The 21,841-nt window shown below is 35.1% G+C and overlaps 1 protein-coding gene across 2 annotated transcripts; it reads right to left on the reverse strand.

Moving 5' to 3' along the window:
- Positions 1-638: 638 nt before the first annotated feature.
- Positions 639-6,017, reverse strand: LOC110776849 (uncharacterized). Of its 2 annotated transcripts, none has more exons than XM_021981407.2 (3): positions 5,584-6,017; positions 4,186-4,673; positions 639-1,738 (listed from the first exon to the last, which is right to left on the reverse strand). In XM_021981407.2, exons 1-3 carry the CDS (start codon positions 5,624-5,626, stop codon positions 893-895), a joined length of 1,377 nt encoding a protein of 458 aa, XP_021837099.1. In that variant the 5' UTR covers positions 5,627-6,017; the 3' UTR covers positions 639-892. The 2 variants fall into 2 exon arrangements, with proteins under 2 accessions (XP_021837099.1, XP_021837098.1); XM_021981406.2 differs by having other exon boundaries at positions 4,186-4,776.
- Positions 6,018-21,841: the final 15,824 nt, after the last annotated feature.

The raw sequence follows: 21,841 nt of genomic DNA on the forward strand, positions 1-21,841 counted from the left end.
ATTTATAGGGTTTGTTCCCAATCTTTCGTGTCACGCGTTTGGTTATAACAATAATTAATATCAGGCTAAAGATTAACTGTAATTTCCCTGCCCAAAAGCAAAGAAATCCCCATGACATGAGGATTTCTTTTTTCCACCCACGAGCAAAATCTTCTCGGCATTAATAAGCCTGCTTTTCCCACTTTAATCGACTCCTAAGCAAAAAAATTCCTCACTATTAATAATGCTCTAATGGTTTGTGTTTTCTTTGGAGCAGTAGCCGGTTATAGTATAGGTGGAAGTTAGGAGCTTATTACAATAAGCTTGTTTGGTAACTGGCTTTTCATTACCTTTCTAATTGACTTTTAGCTATAAAATAGCCAAAAATTATGTTTAATAACTAGCTTTTCTAGCGTTCTTAAGCCAAAATGAAAAAGTTGTTTCGAGTAGCTTTTGACTAGTGCCTTTTGATGTTGTAATAACACCTGATAGACGATATTATAAACCGCCAATTAAAGTATTAAACCAACCAACCAACATCCAAATGTCAAACAAGACCATTATCAGCCCATAGGAAACCAAAATAATGTCAATTCCCCCTCAACTATGGAGTATTGAAAATTGGTATACAATTCAACAATTTTAAGAACACAAGAGAGTGCTAAAATCATTTCTGAAATTAAACTTGCAACACAACCGATCATTTGCTTCTCTAAAGAGCAATACATGTTCATCAGTTTCTCACAATACGTATAAACAATAGTAACACTAATTTATTCCTAACAAGCTAATACTAAAATCATGTAAACCATATAAAAAAATCATTCGTATGATCAAAACAAAGAATTAGCCAATTGAACTATCTTTCGTAGTAGTATATGATACATTGATCGAATCGAGGTAACAAAAAATTTTATTCACTCCATCTAAAAGGAAGTTTCCATCTCTTGTGCCAGAAAATCGACACTCGAGGCCACAACGGGAACCCGAACTCATAATCCAACGGCTGGTCCGCTGGCCCGGCAACCTTCAGAGGCAGCCACACGTACCTCGAGTCCCTTAAATCAGCCGGGTTCCACCGATCAGCCATAAATATGAAGTATTCCGTAAGCCCCTTCACGGGTAACACAAACGTACTCTGAGAGAAAAATGTTGTTTCTCTGAATATCTCGTTCCCCCCTAAACACGGGTTTCCCATCGTCTCCCACGGGCCCATAACGGACTCGGACGCATGGGCCATTGCTTCATTCGGAGCCCAACCCGTGCAGCCCGACGTGATCATGTAGTAAGTGCCCTGATGCTTGAACATAGCGGGGGCTTCACGGCGGTGGCCAATGAGAATTGGACTCACAACATTTGTTACATCAAGATAGTCCTTAGTAAGAGGACTTACATGGAGTTCACTGTTGTCAACAGAAGAATAGATTAGATATGCAGAACCGTCATCGTCCCTGAAAACCGTCATATCTCTGCTGTCGAACCCGTGAGGGTTTTTCCCGTAGAGATAGTGAAATGGGCCGTTGGGGTAGTCACTGACGGCCACGCCCACGTGGGCTTTTGTGTAATTTGTGTCATCTATGTGCATCCACATAACATACTTTCCTGTGTTTTCGTTGTATAGAACTTTCGGTCTTTCGAGTACGTTGGATTTGTGGAGATCGTGAGTCTCGTCGTTTTCTTCGGCTGCAAGTACAATCCCCTCATTTTTCCATGTCCATAAGTCTTTGGATGAGTAGCAACCAACTCCAATGATATCAACCTAAAAAAGAAAATCCAGACTTTTAAGTAAACTAAACTTCTAAAGCGAACCGAGGTGAATTGTTAAGTGACTAGCACACGGTGTTTCCAATTTTATTTTTTTTAAACAAAAGACAAGAACATGCAACAAAAAGAAACTACTTCAAATGGAAAAACAGAAGGAAAAAGGAAAACCTCGGCCACCATGAAACTCCTTTTAGTAAAGGGCTAGACCCAAAGTAAGTTTACTTTCATAGTTAGGGTGCGTTTTCTTTGCCGGATGAAACCTGAACTTATCTAAACTTATTGGAACCGACTAAACATGATTGATCTGATTGAAACTTATTCGACCTAACCAGACCTGATTTCAAGAGAGTACCTTGAGAGAGTCAACTAATAGGACCTGATTGCAACTTATCTTAACTTATTGGACCTGAAACTTAATTTTGTAAGCCTTAGAGGGAACGCCCCCTTAGTAACATCTAATGTTGCATTCCAACATTGAAAACTCAGAAGAAACATAAAACAAACCTTATCAAGATCCAAGTAAAAATGCTTAACATATTTAGGATTCCATCTCCCACTACCCCCCACCTTCTAATTTCCGTAGCTCATTTTTGCTTTCTACCGCAATAAAGAGTGGAACCAAGCACAAGATCTTTCTATGCTCAAATGATTCACCAAGTTTCCAATAGACTATAACGAGTTTTAACTCGAACATCCTCAAAATAACAGATTAACAGCAGAAAAATTGAGATGCTCATGTAAGAGTCAGCTGGTGCTACGAATTTATGTCACAGCAAATGATTTTCACAACCAAATTAATTTTTTTTGAAAATTCAATCAACTCTATGTTCCTTAATATATCCTGTCCTTGCAAGCATACGGGAAATTATATTTATGTTTTAGGGATCGTTTCCTTGCTTCCCAGTTTCCCCGAAAATGCAATTTCTCTAGTGCCATTTTCACTTTCATTTTCCTACAAGCTTGACCTTACAAAAAAGGGTAGTAGAATGAACAGATTTATTTATACACCTCTTAGCACCAAAAGAAAGATAACACTACAAGACATAAGAAGGGAAGAAGCAGAAGTAGCAGAAGTAGCAGAAGAGAGTCGAGGTAAGATAGTTCATCTACGATTTTAACATGGAATGCAACTTAACAGAAAAATTGTAATCAAATTAGCCCTACCTCATCTGTCTCCAAAGTAACACCTAAGCCTGACTTCTGAAGATACCAATCTATTAACCATCAACAAACATAAAACAACAATCACCCCTAACTCATCTGATGTCTCCAAACTCCAAAGTAACACCTAATTCTCACTTCCGTTCATTGTCCATAATATTCGTATGAATTATCTAATTTTCCCCTGTACTCGGTAACGTCAAGAGCTTCTGCTCTCTCCATCACAAAAAATATTCCTCTATTCTAATTAAGGTAAAAAGTTATACGTATTCTAAGAATTATCACCTCAATGGTTGTTCAGAGTGAAGATTGACAGGGGAAAACACGCAAGTCCAGAAAAGGTTTATTAGTGATATGACCATCAGTTATATCTAATATGTGCACCAAAAGCAAAAAGTAACATTTATCTCGGGGCAGAAGGATTACAATATATAACGAAAAACTACACCAAACCCATCCTTGACCCCTCACCCTAACAAATTGATACTGTTTCTCCTCGTAAACCTTTCTTTCATTTTTTTCTTTGAATCTCCTCCCTACCCCGCCTTACTACACGTGTTTCCACCTTCTCATAGTTCTCTGTCAGGTAAACTTGAAATTGATTATTTGGGCTCTCAATCTTTAGTGTATTGGTTGAAAAACAGGTCAAATCTCAGCCTTGTGGTGGTCATTTATTAGAGAGGTGTTGGAGATTCTGTGGGTATGGCAAGTGGGAAGGTGTGGTGATAGTCACCGTTCACGGTGCTGTACTTCTGTTTGGAGATTATGAAGTTCGGAGTCACAAACTTTCACAGTTGTAGTCCGCAATGAAGGAAGGTTCAAGGGACATAGGGGGAAGGAAACTAAGAAGGGGAAGAAAGAGGGGAATTTACCAAGGGGGAAACAAGCAAATCATGTTCAAATTGACAGACCATATTGACATAACATTTGAGACTGTAGATAAGTTAGAGATAATTTTAGTTAGAATTGGTGGTTAGAAGTTAGAACAATCCCCCTCATTAGGGTGGTTTTTCTTAATTTTCCTTCAAATCTAACACGAAGCTTGAGTTCTGCATTTACAACCCCTAATTTATACAGGCATCATGCTACAAATATTTGTTCATACAAGAATTCTCTCTAAACATATTGATAAACTCAGTAATTAGGGTGCGTTCTATTCAACTTATTTGACCTGAACTTATCTGAATCGAACTTATCGGAACTTATTGGAACTTATTGAAACTTATCTGAACTTATTGAAGATTCTTTTACTAAAAGAAAACTCACATAAAAGATACTTACCCGTGCCGCTCCTTTCTTGTGGGCATGATATGTCGGTCCATCTTTATACTCTCCGTACCAGTAATACGTCTTGTCTCTCTCATCATATAGAATGCCACCACCATGAGCTTGGATAGGGTTTCCTTCCGTATCTAACCATATTCTTCCAGGGTTGTAATAGAAGCTTCCATTCCCTTTGTTTGGATCAATTGCAGTTTTCATGTCAGGAAAGAAAAGATGCCGGATTTGAGAAGACTCGTCAAGGAACTCATCAATAATGGTGGTTGGTCTTTTGGGTTTCCGTTTAATAGCACGTGGAGAACGTTTCCTTGGAGGAGGCATTTGGATGTTCTCCTCATCAACCTCGTCAAGCTCACGAAAACGTCTACTGGTGTGGATTTGTGGGTCCAGTTTAAAAGCATCCTTTTGGGGAAGAAGAGAGTAAAGTTGCAGTAGAAATAGGCAAACCAGCACAATAAAGACTGCAACGGGTAATGAACATCTGTTTCCTGCACTGCAACTCAAAGTGGTTGGTTTCCTGTATTTGTTCCTCATCCTCAATTTCTCTTCCATATTATCCCAAAGATAATACTTCAGTTAAGAAAATGCAACCTATATGCAAGAGCAGGTCACTACCACAGTGTTCTAATATAACATACTTCGTAATAGAAAGCGAATTCAAATTTCTTTTCTTTCCTAATATAAAACCAGAATACAAAAGAAAAACTAGAAAAATCTGAGAGAAAACAACACCTTTTCCCATTTATTCTTCAACAACAACATCAACATTTGACAGGAAAAGTAGCACTAGAAACACCAAATGCATTTCATATCTTCCAAACATGGCCTTAATGCCTTATTTACATCATGTTTTTCTACTTCTCAATCCAACCCTGGCAAAATTTGAAGCTGTTTTCTTTCAATCATCTAATTATCTGGTTAAGCTCGTCAACAAGACAGATGAAACATCATTCATTTCTAATCTCTGACAATCAACATAACTACTGTAGTAGTAATTGCTGCGCTTTACTAGGTGATGATAACAGCACGACAAACAAGAAAAGTGTGACAATTTGATGAGCTCACAAGATTTATGTTTACATTTAATGTTGAACAATTGGCATTGATCATTGATCCAGTGAGTAAATTCAAAACATTGTGATGGAGAATACAACCAAATCATCAACTTTAATTTCTAAATCAATTACATTATCCAAAACCAATCTTGACAAGTTCAAAGATTGAATCAATAAATGAGATTATTGGGCAATTCAATTAACCCAACTCAGAAATTTATCAGCAATAAATCTGAATTATAAACTTAAACTCCCCCAAAAAACATAAATTGAAACATAATTACAAAAAGAGAAATTGAGAAAAATATGATTCAGAGCAAGAGCATAAGGTCAAACCAATTACCAGACATCAGGCGAGAACTGGGTGAAGCAGAATTTGCAGACATGGGTTCCTCAAATCTTCAATAAAAAAACCCAATTTTACTTCATTTTTGGCTAAAATTTACAGTAAATTCAAGCAAGCTTGAATCTTTTAGCACCCTCAAGAACTTGTGAAATAATTTCAGTGATAGAAATGGAAAAGTAGGTTGGTTGGAGACTTGGAGATGAACTTAAAAAGGAAGAAGGACAAGAAGACAAAGAAAGAGGAGAGGTTATGTTGTCAGAATTAAAATGGTGGATCTAATCTCAATTCAAGTATGGTATGATGATTGAATATTGATGATGACTTCAAACCCAGAAAGAGTCTCTCTGTCTCTCTTGTTTTTCAAGGGTTTTCAACTTTTTTTTTTAAAAAAATACTAGTCTTGGACTCTTCCGTGATTCTAATCATTCTACTAGTAATAATTTTTTTTAACTGAACATTAAAGATAAAGGTTGCGAATTGAGACAACTATGGAGTATATTTGTATCTTTTAGAGAGATTGACATGCGTTTATATAAATAGGAAATTATAGATTTTCTAACATAAATACAATATCAGTAGAATAAAAGTGAAAAGATAAGATAAGATAAGAAATCTTTAATATTCTAATTTGCAATATATTCTAATTTACACCGTAGGAAATTTTAAAAAAACATGTTGTGATTTTGAAGCTATCATGCACTCTACCAACAAAAAAAAAAGGAAACTCAAATAATGTACTCCCCCGTTCTTAAATATTAGTCACATTTTGACTTTTTAGTCCGTTTCAACTCAATATGTAAACATAAATATCTCTAAATATGTACGTTAAAAAAAATATGAAATTTGATATTGTTAAACTACACATTGAGTTTCACATGAATATGTTTTGAAATACTTATTGGAAAGAAATGAGAATATTCTCTTCAATAGTAAATAGTGACAAAATTCAAAAAATAACTAATAATCAATAACGGAGGAAGGATTTATTTTGGAAAAAATGCATTTTTTTGTTTAGGAAATTGAAAAAAAAAAACAAAAATTGTCACTTTGAAGCTATCCTTCACTCTACCATGCAAAAAAGGAAACACAAATAATGTAGAAAAAAAATCAACTAACATATATCTTTATAAAATAGGAAACTTAAATAATGAAAATATATCCATTAAATTTAGGAAAATTACCATATAATTTGACTCTGGAATTTGTTACAAATATATGTTCAATATCAAATCAATTTAAGAAGATTCACTAAAAGTATTTGATTATGTAAATTATCAATGTATTTAAATAGCATTTACACTAATATAAACCTGGTCCATGCTAACTTAGCGTGGACCAGGGCAACGGAGTAATTTGTATGGGCAACATGTGTAACTGTCACGTGACAGTTATTTTGTGATTTAAATAGTAACTATATGCGTATTATAGTAACTATGTGTTTTAAAGAGTTACTATGTGTTCTGTAGAGTTTTAATGCGATTTGTGTCTAGCCCACTTTATATACGTTTTAAACCTTTTTATTTTTCAAAATTTCAGATCTACATTCTGTTCTTTTCTCTTTCATTTCTCTCTCTTCATTTTCTCTCTATGCTTTTCAAAATTTAGCCCAAATTTCTAGGTTTTGTTCGATTTTCTTCGTAATTATCTTGTAATTCTTATAATTGGATCTAGTAAATGAGGAAAAATTGGAGGAAGTAGTAGATCAAGAAGGAGGTTCGTCGTTGCCGAAACCGAATCGAAGAATATGCGCTCGTCTACAAATCTTCGCAAGAAATTTTAGAGATCACATCTGGTTTGTTGTTTTTTAAAGAATTTTAAGTCTATTTTTATTTAAAATTGAAAATATTTGTTGTTTTGGAGAAATTAATGTTTGTATTTTGCCGAAATATCGTTTTCACTTCGCGAATTCGATCAGTGACTTCACGATTTCAAATAATAACTATATGAATAATTGTAGACACCTACTTTTGTCCCCGTTCCCGCAAGGGAAAGGTTCGATGATGAAAGCATAAAAACTCCACTTGACAACGCATCTCCTATAAAATAAACGAATCTCGATTCCCCATTTTATTTCACCCGAAACCTGCTATTTATGGAAACCTGCTAAAAATAGTAACTGCCGTAAAAGGTAGCTTCTAAAAGTGGCAAATCATAAAAGATAGAAACCTGTCAGAATTAGGTGTTGCATTCCAACATAAATCCTAAATCAGATAGAAAACCGCGAAAATCCTATTCCTAATAGGATTCGGAAATAGGAGTTACGTATTAATTAAAATCCTAACGAACCTAGAGTTCGCAACGGGCCCAGACGCATTCCGTCATAAAATTGATACGCGCTAAAAGACTCGAATTAATCTCAAACTCTACGGATTTTAGGAATCCGAATCTGACTAAACAAAACTGCCCAGACCCTATTTTCAACGCCTGGCTCTGGGCGCCAAAATCTTCGGCGCCCAGGCTGTTAGGTTATGATACATATGACAATTCATAAATCATGCGGAAAAACCACAAAGCCAGGAAAGCATATTATTTACACATAATCATTTAGCATAGTTTAGATGCATACTCTTTGTTGCGTGCCTTCCCTAGCTGCGCCCGAACCGAACAAGAACAAGTCTTTAGGACTCCAAGTGTCGTCCCTCCGTAGATAGTCCACAGCACGTCCGGATCCGCCTTAAGCTTGACCAACTAGGATCGCCCTTAAGGTACTAATAATTTCGGCACTTTTAGGCAAGGTATGTGACTGAATTTTTCTCTCAAAAACTCACTTTGAATACTTGAAAAACTCGTTATAAATTGTGAACCCAGGCCACATATTTATAGGGGTATGGAAAGAGAATTGGAATCCTACTAGGATACGAATTAATTAAATTAGAATCCTAGTGGAACTCTTATTTAATTAATTTATCTTTTAGGATTAGGAATTTAATCATTAAACGAATTCTATACGCTTTAGGATTCGAGTAACACACTTCGAGTAATATGCTAGCACCGCACGCAGGCCTTGCGGCCCACGCACAGCGCCAGCCCACTCGTCGCAGCCCCGCGCGCGCGCCCAAGCTTCGGCTGGGCCTGGCTTTTGCGCTGGGCCTGGTCGCATGCTTGGCGTGTGGTTGTTGCGCTTGGCTTGCTGGGCGATGGCCCGGCTTCGTGCTGGGCCTTCGTCTGGCAGGCCTCGTCCGATGCTAATTCGTACGATGCACTTCCGATTAAATTCTCGATTCCGGAATTCATTTCCGATACGAACAATATTTAATATTTCCGATTCCGGAATTAATTTCCGTTTCGAACAAATATTTAATATTTCCGTTTCCGGAATTATTTTCCGATTCCGATAATATTTCCGATTCAGACAATATTTCCGTTTCCGGCAATATTTCCGATTCCGGCAATATTTCTATTTCCGATAATATTTTCCGATACGTACCATGTTTCCGTTTCCGGCAAATCTACGACTTGGATAATATTTATATTTCCGATACGATCCATATTTCCGTTTCCGGTAATATCATCGTTTCCGGAGTATTCATTTGCTTGCCTTTGACGATCTCAGCTCCCACTGAAACCAAGATCCGTCGATTCCGAATATCCATAGATGGAGTATTTAATGCCATTAAATACTTGATCCGTTTACGTACTATTTGTGTGACCCTACGGGTTCAGTCAAGAGTAAGCTGTGGATTAATATCATTAATTCCACTTGAACTGAAGCGGTCTCTAGCTAGGCATTCAGCTCACTTGATCTCACTGAATTATTAACTTGTTAATTAATACTGAACCGCATTTATTAGACTTAACATTGAATGCATACTTGGACCAAGGGCATTATTTCCTTCAGTCTCCCACTTGTCCTTAGGGACAAGTGTGCATTTCCTAATTCCTTTGTCGCTCGATGCTTGCTCTTGAACATAAGGTAAGAGTTGTCATCCTTATTATGTCCAGAGGTGTTCCTCGGTTTCAGAGTTCAACTGATCAAATAAACAGATAATCATAGCCTATGATTCATCCGAGCACGGCCATGCATTTCACAGTTTCTAGCTCTCCGAGTGGCCTTGTACAACCTTTAAGCATCTCATCCCAATTTATGGGAGGACAATCCCAATCTTGCGATCTTGAGATTAGACTTCGTTTGATAGGTGATTACCTGAGCGTTGCCTTTATAGCCTCCTTTTACGGTGCGACGGTTGGTCAACGTCAAAGCAACCAGTTCTCAAACAAGTAATCTCAAATCACTCAGGTATTGAGGATTTAGTGTCGAATAATTTTAATGAAATTTACTTATGACAGACTTTCATCTCTTACAGTAAAGTTTCATAGGTCTTGTCCGATACTAGTCTTCCCAAAGTAAGTATCTATGCAAATGATTATGACATTGCCATGTCCACATAGTTCAAGAAACAGAACTACTAGTCATCTTGCATTCTAGTCGTCTAACGTTTTCTATGCGTCCAATTTTATAGAAAACTCCGACCAGGGACCATTTTCAACTTTTGACATTCAAGTTCACTTGATAGACATTTCTTAGTCACAGGACTGGTCCTGACAGTCTATCTTGAATATTTCGTCAAATTGAAGGGACTCATCATTTAATACTAAACCAAGATTAAATGGAATATGAAAATACATTTCATATATGATAAATGTTCAACCCCAATGTTTTACAACCATGGGCCTCGAACCCATCTTCTAAAACAGTTCATGGAATTTCAAAGCTATGCTTGATTTCCAGTGCTACAATGTAAGTGTTGCTTCTCACTTGTTGCATAGGTTTAGTTATCATGCTTTGCCAATCTTAATATCCTTTTCATCGAATGTTCTTCGAGATATGATGATAAGATCTTTTGAGTATGTTTATTTTGTGATCTAGTCTTTCTTGCTATATTAGTGGTACTACACATTTTGCAATGAAGAACCATTAAGTCAACAGACATGTGATCTTGCCAAGTTCAGTGAAGAACTTTTAATGTAAACAACTCAGTTTTATTGCTTCTTAGGCAATAAGTACTTCTACTTCAACTGTATAGGTTGCTAGTAATGCTTTGGTTTGGATTTTCTTATCCAAGCCGTTCAAGGATATGTGGAAGACTTTCCAGCTGTATCTTAGAACATAGAAATTAATATTTAATTTCCCACGCAACAACTCATGGTCTCCAATCCATGTTGCCATTTCAAAACACGATGCTCTATAGCTCGTCCTTATCAATGGTTAACTCCAAAGGGATCTTGCTTGATCCTTTGCCAGTGTTTCTGCGTGTAGCATCAATATTTAGCATATCTTTATTTCCTTGAATCAAGAACTATTCCTATGTACCTTTTCAAGTACCATAAGTATTCTTGATCTCAATCTAGTTGATCTTCACTTAGATCAATAGAGACTGGTATATGTTTGTCATGCCTAAAGCCATACGATACGTTTTTGGCGATCCTCATATTATATCATACATGATAAATTCTTTTGCAGAATAATTCCCAATTGAATTCTATTCATGTAAGTTTAGCTCATCTAGTTTTAGTAGATACTAAATCTAGCTAAATTCTTTGACATATAATATAGGTTAAGAATCTTACTTAGATTCTTTGATGTTTAACTTAGTAAACGCTTATACATAGTTCAGACATCTTTTACTTAGATTTATTCACATGGGTCGAATATCTCCAATGGAGTATTTCGTGTTTGATTTAGTAAATGCCATTACTTAATCCAAAACAATATTATAAGATCTTTGTAAATAGATCTTAATACCCAGTATGTACTAAGTTTCGCCATGGTCCATCATTGATGAATAATTTCAAATCTAAGTCATTAGCATTTGAATGTTATTTCACAATAGAGAGATATGTGTGTGATACACATAGGACCAATTAAGTTTTATGTACTCCCACTAAACTTCTTATATATCTATAAGAATCATGTACATTTTATGAAACTAAAATACTTATTAGCTTCACTAAAATATAGTTATAATTCCCAATTGCTTGCTTAAATCTGTACTTAGATTTTATAAGCTAGCTTTCCTTTTCAAGTATTTATTTGGATCCACAAATCCTATGACATACCATGTACATAGTTTATTCCATCATTTGATTGAGGAATACGTTTTGTCATCCAATTGCCATATGTACCAATATGCAATCATTGCTTGATTTATAGACTTGTGTATTACGATTATGCATGAGGTTTCAACACAATCCATGCCATGAATTTGCTTGTAACCTTTAGCAACTAATCTAGCTTTGTGTGTGAACACAATTCCATGTTTGATGGTTTTTATCCTTAAAACAAACTTGCGACCAATAGGTGTGAAACTATTCTTGCAAATCAACAAAATTTCAATTTTGTCATCAAAACATTGAGTATGTTTTATGGCCTTTAACCAACTAAACATATAGTCTATATATGGCCTCTAACTATTTTAGGGAATCTAGGTTTCGTCATAGCTTTCTTACAGGTCACAAACTCATTAATCTACATGATAATAGTTTGACTGCAAGTTGTAGGTTTCTTCACTATCTAATAGAAGAATTGCATAATTTCAGGGACCTGAACTCCATGTTTCTTCACTATAGAAGAATCTCATAGTTTCAGTGATTTGAACTCTATGCCTACTTGGGTATAGAACATCAAACAACAGAATATCAATAGCCACTTGAAAGTCCTTTGAATATTCTGTTCTCCTTGAAGCACTTGTAAAGTCTTTTAAGAGAAGTCTATTCTTTAAAGCCACTTCTAAAGTCCTTAAAGAATAAGTTCGGGTTTTCTGAAGCACTTCGAAAAGCCTCCGGAATGTCCGTTTATGTTTGTTGTTCGCCTCGAAGACTTTCGAGGTCTATTTTCTCCCACTTGTCATTTTGGAAACGAATCTCCAAAAGGACATTATTTCGAGCAAACAAACATTATGTTCTCAAAAATTCGTGGTAGAAACAATACCCTTGTGTCTCATTTGAATAAATCATAATGAAACATATATCTATACTTGGGCCTTAGTTTGTCGAATGACAAACACTAAGCTCCCACTGAATTTTGCAACTCTCTAGATATATTTTATGAAAAGTTATTCTGAAATTACTTTTCAATAGCTTTGACGAATTTGGTTTAGTTTGGTGGTAGTTGAGCATTTTGTTTTAGAAATTATAGGAAAAGTCTTTATGATTCATCATTAATCGAATCAAGTACTAATTGACTTCGATTATTCCAACTAAGATATGCCATATCTTATGGACCTAGATTGTGAAATTACAACACACAATCATTGATGATCATATTTGGTCTCAAGTAATCATCAACATGATCTAACCTAGATCTTTATGATTTCTTGCCAAGTGGATTTTATACTTCTGAATCTTTGAACTAGTCAAACAGATTCAAACTTATATCACTTTGAGTAAATAAATCTATATTCACTCAAATCCATGTGAAATAATAAAGTCATAAATCTTTCTTTAGCTTTGAACTCTATTGTCTAGGCGTTCTAACAATAGTTCATATCTTTTGTTACTTTCAACAAGTAAGACTAGTCGTCTTAAATTGATCTAGAAATCAATGAACTTTCAAAAGTCCATCAAAATAGAGCTTTTGAATGTTAACTTGTTGATATGGTCTAAGCAACAATGCCAAAGATTAGTGGAACTCAAATCAAGGGGTTGATTTGAACCTAGTAAAGTTTTATTGTTAAAGAGTTGTTTGTTTTAATCAAGCATATTGACTCAACCCGTAATTGACCATTTCATTCAAATAAACAAACAAACATTGTTTTTGTTTTCTTGAATGTGAGTCTTTCTGTGTTTGAAACAGAAATTTAGGTATGCTGATTATGGAACAAAATAGCCATTAAGTTCCAGCCTTGAAAGGACTTAAAACAAACTAGATGACCCTACAACTAATGTAGCATTGCCATGCTTCATTTCCCACTTGTAGGCCATTAGTGTAGCCTAGCTTCCATTGTTTGAGTTATTACCGAAGTAAGAACCTCAAGCGGTATATGATACCAAGGAAGTTTGATTGCTAGGTCACTTCTCTTTAAACATAAACTTATAGGTAGAAACAGAATCGTAAATTCCTTTCATTTGTTCCTTGTTTTCCTATTTCTTGTACCCTTTCTTATAATCTTAAGAATTGAATTCTATAGTGTTGACTTTTATACTTTGTTAGACATGTCCGATGTCATTCCAACAGAGTTCTTACCATTTTATTTATGTTGAATATTCTGTTTCAACTAGATGATCTTACCAGAAGCTTCTAAAGTTCTCTAAGCATCAATCTATTCGAATGTCTAGGGACTAGACTCATTCGAGAATTAAATGGACAAAGATATTAGGTTGTTAACCATTGGTAAAGCTGAGCGTATTAAACTCAATGCTTTATGATCTCAAAACTACAGTGTATTTTGAATTCACAAGCACCAATTGGTTTGCCATTCGACTTTGATGTTCGAAAACAACCATAAAAGTCGCTATAAGAAACGTACATTTTAAATTGCTCACTTTCTCTCATTTCCGTGAATCGTTCTTGGATTCACTACCAATCGAGGAAATTTACTGTTACCTTTCTAAAAGGATTTATTGCAGTGCAAGATATTTAATTATAAACAATAATTAAAACATTCATTGAAGAATGCAAAGTCTAAACATTTATCATGAATAATAACTTGAAAATGAAAGCAATCATGCAATTTAAACAAGTCATTAGCATTTTATTCGAATTATGTGTTCCGGCAGGTGTGAATAAAATGATTCCAAGACCCTAAAACCATTGAAGAATTAAGCACAGTTTGTCGACTCAATTCTAAAACATTTTAGGTAAGCAAAAGCCTTTTGCTAATAGTCTAGAAACTACTCTTGGTTGATAGGTACGTCTAAGAACTTATTAGGTAAACCTATCGATTTTGCCACGACATAAAAGGACTCCTTACTTATATCGTTGAGTTTCACCAAAGCTAACGTGTACTCACAATTATTTGTGTACCTTGCCCCTTTAGGACCAATAAGTAACACCTCGCTGAGCGAAAACTATTACTAGATTGATGTAAAGGATATCCAAGCAAGTGTATATTTTGGCATGGCACCTTTTAACTCAATTTTTAAGTTTGGAACTTAAGGCTCTTACTATGTTGGTTAGATTTTAAGTGAACTAAAATCCTTAATCATGCAACATAATCAAGCCGCGATCTCATGCATAATTAAGACATATTTAAAGCAATAAATAACTTAAAGCATGCATAAGATAAATGTGATCTAGTATGGCCCGACTTCGTCTTGAAGCTTTAACTTCAAAGTCCGTCTTGAAAATCTCCGTGGGAGGCACCATTTTCTTCAAATAGGATAAGCTATAATTAAAACTAATTACAACTATTTGATGGTACGCAGACCATATTTGAATTGAAAAACAACTTTGGTACTTTAGACCAATTACATTCAAATTAATGGTACGCAGACCATATTTTCTATCCTATTTGGGCCATACTAGTCACTTCATAACCTGCAAAACAGTACATATACAATATATACCATTCACCCATTCATTATCATGAATGGCCCACATAGCTGGTTTAGTAAAACACATTATGCATCACATAAACATTTGCAACAATTAATCAAGGGCACCAATAATCTACAAATTATTCAGTCCTTATTAATTCTAATCAAGTTGTTTTAACCTTAAGGATTTGTAGACCTAATGAAGAGTTTATGACTAAAAAAGGGCTCCCACTTAAACCAATAAATTCATATGCTTTACTAATTTTAAACATAAAAATGTATTTCTAGTCTAACCGGAAACATACAAATTTAATTAAAATTTAAAGCTCATATAAATTTATAATTGAATCCAAAATTTAATTTAATTTCAGTCGTATTTAAATTAATTCATGATTTTAATTTTAGTAAAATAATTAGAATAAATAAAAATTTATTATAATTACAATATTCAAAATTAAAATCCAAGAAAATAATTTAAATTATTAATTTTAAAATTAATTAAAATTACGCAAACTGAAAATTTCAAATTAAAATTTCAAAACGAATTAATCGCAACGCAAACACCCTACGCATCGCACGCCCATGGGCCACACGCACACAGCCCTCGCTGGCCATGTGCGCGCAGCCCATGCGCTGCGTCGCATAGCTGCTGCTTCTACCCTTCACAAGCCATCGTGCGAGCTGGTGCTCGCTGCGCGCGCGCCAGCGCTCGATGCACGCGAGCATGTGCTCGCTGCGCGCGCGCCAGCGCTCGATGCACGCGAGCCATCGCTCGCTGCGTTCGCTCGCTAGCGCTCGCTGCACGCGGGCCAGCGCTTGCTTCGTGCGCTCGCCAGCGCATGCTGTGCGCGCTTGCTAGCGCTCGCTTGGTGCGAGCCAGCGCACGCTGCGCGCGGCATCGACGCTGGGCGCAGCACTCGTGGCACGCGAGCTTGCGCTCGCTGCGCGCGAGGCTGCGCGCGCTTGCGCGAGGCAGTGCGCGTTGTGGCGCAACTCGCTTGCTGCCCACACGCGACTGCCGTGCCTTGCCTTCGCCCATGCCCATTCTTCCATTGCTCATAGCCCACGACACAAGGCAGGGCTGCTGCCTTGTGCTCGTGCACCATGCCCTTGCTCATTGCATTCGTGCCGCATGGGCGACGAGCTCCCTTGCTCGTCGTCACATGCCCGCACTATACAACACCCCTTAAGGGTAACACGTAGCGTCCATTGCTTTGTGCGTGCAAGTTATATGAACGAATCGCATAAAATTTAAAAAATTTATATTTAAAATTAATGACAAATTAATAAATTAATATTAATTTCATAATTTTAGGGCGAAAAATCGAAAATTTATTATTCAATTGATTTCCGATTAACATGGATTCAAGTCTAGGTCATAAAAATTTAAAATTTATCATAAATTTACAATTTTTATGGTGGTTTTTAATCATAGGTATCTAATTAAATTATAATTAATTATGAAAATCAAATTAATTCTAAATTATTCTAATTTTCAACAAATTAATCATAATTACAAATTAGATTGCATAATTAACAAGGCTAGGCATTCAAACTTGTTAAACATATACAGTAGGTCAATCAAAAATTCAAGATTTACCAACAAGAATTGCAAATATTTAATTTAACATCTTAAATTTACGAAATTTTGCATTCGAAAAACTAAAACCTTCGAAAAGTCATAGTTAGGCTTCGAATTTGAGAATTCTGGGTTCGGCCAAAAAGTACTTTTTTTGTCAAAATTTTAGAATGTCTTTTACATGCGGAATTGACACAAAAATGACTCGATTTGGATGAGTAACGAAGAAACTGCCGAAAAACTGCGTACGTATAATTAAATAAACGCAATTTGCAATTAATTAACAATTACGAAAATTAATCACCCCTTTTAATTCTTGCAAATTTGTAATATTTAACCATGTTCATGCAATTTAGATTATGAAAATAATAACAGGCTCGTGATACCACTGTTAGGTTATGATACATATGACAATTCATAAATCATGCGGAAAAACCATAAAGCCAGGAAAGCATATTATTTACACATAATCATTTAGCATAGTTTAGATGCATACTCTTTGTTGCGTGTCGTCCCTAGCTGCGCCCGAACCGAACAAGAACAAGTCTTTAGGACTCCAAGTGTCGTCCCTCCGTAGATAGTCCACAGCACGTCCGGATCCGCCTTAAGCTTGACCAACTAGGATCGCCCTTAAGGTACTAATAATTTCGGCACTTTTAGGCAAGGTATGTGACTGAACTTTTCTCTCAAAAACTCACTTTGAATACTTGAAAAACTCGTTATAAATTGTGAACCCAGGCCACATATTTATAGGGGTATGGAAAGAGAATTGGAATCCTACTAGGATACGAATTAATTAAATTAGAATCCTAGTGGAACTCTTATTTAATTAATTTATCTTTTAGGATTAGGAATTTAATCATTAAACGAATTCTATACGCTTTAGGATTCGAGTAACACACTTCGAGTAATACGCTAGCACCGCACGCAGGCCTTGCGGCCCACGCACAGCGCCAGCCCACTCGTCGCAGCCCCGCGCGCGCGCCCAAGCTTCGGCTGGGCCTGGCTTTTGCGCTGGGCCTGGTCGCATGCTTGGCGTGTGGTTGTTGCGCTTGGATTGCTGGGCGATGGCCCGGCTTCGTGCTGGGCCTTCGTCTGGCAGGCCTCGTCCGATGCTAATTCGTACGATGCACTTCCGATTAAATTCTCGATTCCGGAATTCATTTCCGATACGAACAATATTTAATATTTCCGATTCCGGAATTAATTTCCGCTTCGAACAAATATTTAATATTTCCGTTTCCGGAATTATTTTCCGATTCCGATAATATTTCCGATTCAGACAATATTTCCGTTTCCGGCAATATTTCCGATTCCGGCAATATTTCTATTTCCGATAATATTTTCCGATACGTACCATGTTTCCGTTTCCGGCAACATCTACGACTTGGATAATATTTATATTTCCGATACGATCCATATTTCCGTTTCCGGTAATATCATCGTTTCCGGAGTATTCATTTGCTTGCCTTTGACGATCTCAGCTCCCACTGAAACCAAGATCTGTCGATTCCGAATAACCATAGATGGAGTATTTAATGCCATTAAATACTTGATCCGTTTACGTACTATTTGTGTGACCCTACGGGTTCAGTCAAGAGTAAGCTGTGGATTAATATCATTAATTCCACTTGAACTGAAGCGGCCTCTAGCTAGGCATTCAGCTCACTTGATCTCACTGAATTATTAACTTGTTAATTAATACTGAACCGCATTTATTAGACTTAACATTGAATGCATACTTGGACCAAGGGCATTATTTCCTTCAGTGATGGCGCTGAAAATACCTGGGTACGTCTCTTTTCCTAATTCTTTGTGGATTAGAACTCTGCAATTCTATCTTTCCACGAACTTTTCCCTATAAATAGGCCCCTAATTTCGACGTGAAAGGACACACAACAACACACAATTATATTCTGAGTATTGACTCCAACCCTTAGCCTAAGCCTCTCGCTGCGAAACTGTTCACGCGTTCTGTCGCAATCGATCCATAAATCGAACAGAACGTATCCTGTCCCATAATTGAGATTCGTTAAATAAAAAGGAGAAATAGCAAAGTCAAAGTGGTTAGTTTTCTGAGAACCGTGACGCACCTCTCAAGGGTGCGTCGTAATGTGTCCCTTTTCGATGATTTAACCGCTTTCCTCGCCCTTTTTATGAACTGTTAAACTAACCTAATCTGATTGTTCTATCACGCCTAACAAATATAATATTTTTGGGAAATTGGATTATCATGCTAGGTCCCTTAATGCTATTTAAATCAGGTAATCACGATCGAATTAGTATTATATGTTGCATATTGCTAAAATCAACTCAGATTAGTTTAATAGTTAACGCATGTCCCTTCAATTATTTATGCTGGGCTAGTAAGGATATCCTGCCTCTGGAGTTATCGACGAGCGAATTACTCCTCTCGGTAGTTACAGTCCCCCGAACCCTCAATCTCTACCTTGCGGGTGTATATTGAGAGATCCCCACACCAGGGATCACAAGGGAACCTACGGCCGTCGTGGTCAAACATAATTGCACTCCCTTTATGTCACGATAACCGGGTTTTGTCAGTTTTTCTCATTGTCGTTAAAAACTGAATGGCGACTCCTATATTACTAGTCAATTGGTTGTATACTCACAGGAAATCCAATTACACTTGATTGAATAAAAAGAATCGTCACACCCACGAGGGACAAGGTCACGCATTAGCCTCGCGCTTTTTCGACCCCCTCACAGTAATACAGTAACTATATGGTTTAAAGAGGTACTATGTAATTTTAATGGTTGCTATATGTGTACAATAGTTACTATATTATTTTAATGGTTACTATATGTGTACAATAGTTACTATATGTGTACAATAGTTATTATTTTATTGATTGATTTGAAATGCTTGTTGTTTCGTTGAAATTAGGGTTAGTGTTTCACATAGTTAGTATATAAATGATATAGTTACCTTTAATTTATGTTGCGAAATAGTGTTTTTAATAGTCACTGGAATGTTCGTTGTGTTTATATTAGTAGTAGTTTTTAGAGTAACTATACTTTTTAAAAAGTTACTATAACTTTAAAACAGTAGTTATGTGTTTAAAATAGTTACTATATTTTATAGAAAGTTATTATAAGTTTAAAACAGTAACTATGTGTTTAAGATAGTTATTATGTTATGAACAGTTTATAGTGACTTTTTGATAAATAATAGTTACTATACGATTACATTATGTACTATGTTATTTAGAGTATGTTTTTGTTCGCTTCTTAGATAGTGGCTATATGATTATAATGGTAACTATATGCGTATTATAGTAACTATGTGTTTAAGATAGTTATTATGTTATGAACAGTTTATAGTGACTTTTTGATAAATAATAGTTACTATACGATTACAATATGTAATATGTTTATTTTATCATGATTAGTTACCATATGTTTATTTTCTTCAATAGTATTTGTATGTTTTATATAGTTACTATATGTTTCAATTAGTTACTATTTTAATTTATTATGTTCTGTGCATGTTTTTGATGTTATTCTATATTTTTAGTGATAGAGTTACTATATTAATATCACACCAACTATGTCTGCAACTATGTGATTACATGACCATGAATAATTTTTATAGATATTATATCTTGTATAATTTTAACTATATGTTTGATATAGTTATTATGTATATAATAATGTTCTTTTTATGTTCTTTGTTTTCCTCTATATTATTATTAATAAGAGTGACTATGTTATGATCACATTAACTATATGATCATAACAATAACTATATATGCAACTCTGCTAATATATGACTATCATTAATATTAAAATATACTATATCATATATAATAGTAACTATATGTTTTTAATAGTTACTATGTTATCATTTTGTTCTTTTTATGTTCTTTTTTTTCGTCTCTGTGTTATTAGTAATATAAGTGACTATATTATTATGATAGTAACTATATGACTATAACAATAACTATATCTGCAATTCTGCGAATATCTTACCATCATTAATTCTAAGAGTTACTGTATGATGCATAATAGAAACTATATGTTTTACATAGTTACTATGTCATTTTTTCACACTTAAATGTTAAATTATTAACTTAGTTTATATATTATTAATTCAGAAATACAAAGATGATTCATCTAGAATTGAAGTCGTGCGAAGAATAACTTCTGCAAGGAAAACAGAAGAAGAAGAAGAAGAAGAAGAAGAAGAAGAGAAGAAGAAGAAATTTTGACAATAATGAAAACCAAGGACGTGGTAGAGAAAAGAGAGGACGCAGACGTCGAAGGAGAGGATGTGTTGGTGTAAAGAAGGGACGTGGACGTGGCGATTAGTACTTTTTAGTTTAAAAACATTTGAGTTTAATGTGTTTTATTGAATAGATGTAAATAATTAGAATGTCGTAGCTAAAAAAAACTAATCATGTAATTAATGTTTTCTTAATTATTGTTCAAGAGTTATAATTACTCTTACTTTTGATATACTTACTCTTTTTTTATTTCAGTAATTATATGAAATAATAGTAACTATAATCGAAAATGTTACTCTATGACCTCTAAAGCATCTATATTATATTGTTTATTTTAAAATATACTTCGTAGTAATTGTTTTACAGTTAAAATTACTTTTCTATATGATTTAGTTACTCTATAGATAGAATCGTTATTCTTGAAATGGCTATATTATTGTTTTTTCATAGTTACTATTATGAAGATATAGTTACTTTACAGAACATATAGTTACTCTACGTATAAAATAGTTATTCTTATCGGAATGACTATATTTTTTCATAGTTATTATTATGAATATATAGTTAATTTACAAAAATACCCTGGTCCACACTAATTATAGCGTGGACCAGGTCCATACAAGTGGGATTGTTTAAATAGACTTAAACACATATTTTATTTTATTTTATATACCTTTTTAGTCACGGTGTTTGATTATATATATTAATGCATTATTGGACCGACACACTTGCCAATGTATCATTTGACATTTAAATATCTCTATTTTTCTATTAGTAAAAGTTATAGAAATTGATATTATGAAAATATGTGAGTTTGTGACTAACCCAACAATGTTTTACCTAATAACATGTGATTATTATACATTGGTAAAAGTTAAAGTCAACATTAGTAGTGTCAAAGTCAAAATGATACAATTAAAAAGACGAAGGGAGTAACATTTTATCATTGACGATATTG

This window comes from Spinacia oleracea, chromosome 3 (genome assembly GCF_020520425.1).
Source record: "Spinacia oleracea cultivar Varoflay chromosome 3, BTI_SOV_V1, whole genome shotgun sequence".
Classification (NCBI taxonomy): domain Eukaryota; kingdom Viridiplantae; phylum Streptophyta; class Magnoliopsida; order Caryophyllales; family Amaranthaceae; genus Spinacia; species Spinacia oleracea.

Bases quoted from the DNA above. Each gene is read 5' to 3' on its own strand.
- LOC110776849 (XM_021981406.2), bottom strand. From the start codon at position 4,737: ATGGAAGAGAAATTGAGGATGAGGAACAAATACAGGAAACCAACCACT. The intron at 1,739-4,185 runs GTAAGTATCTTT...TTTCTTTTTTAG, and splicing joins ACAAGAAAGGAGCGGCACGG to GTTGATATCATTGGAGTTGG.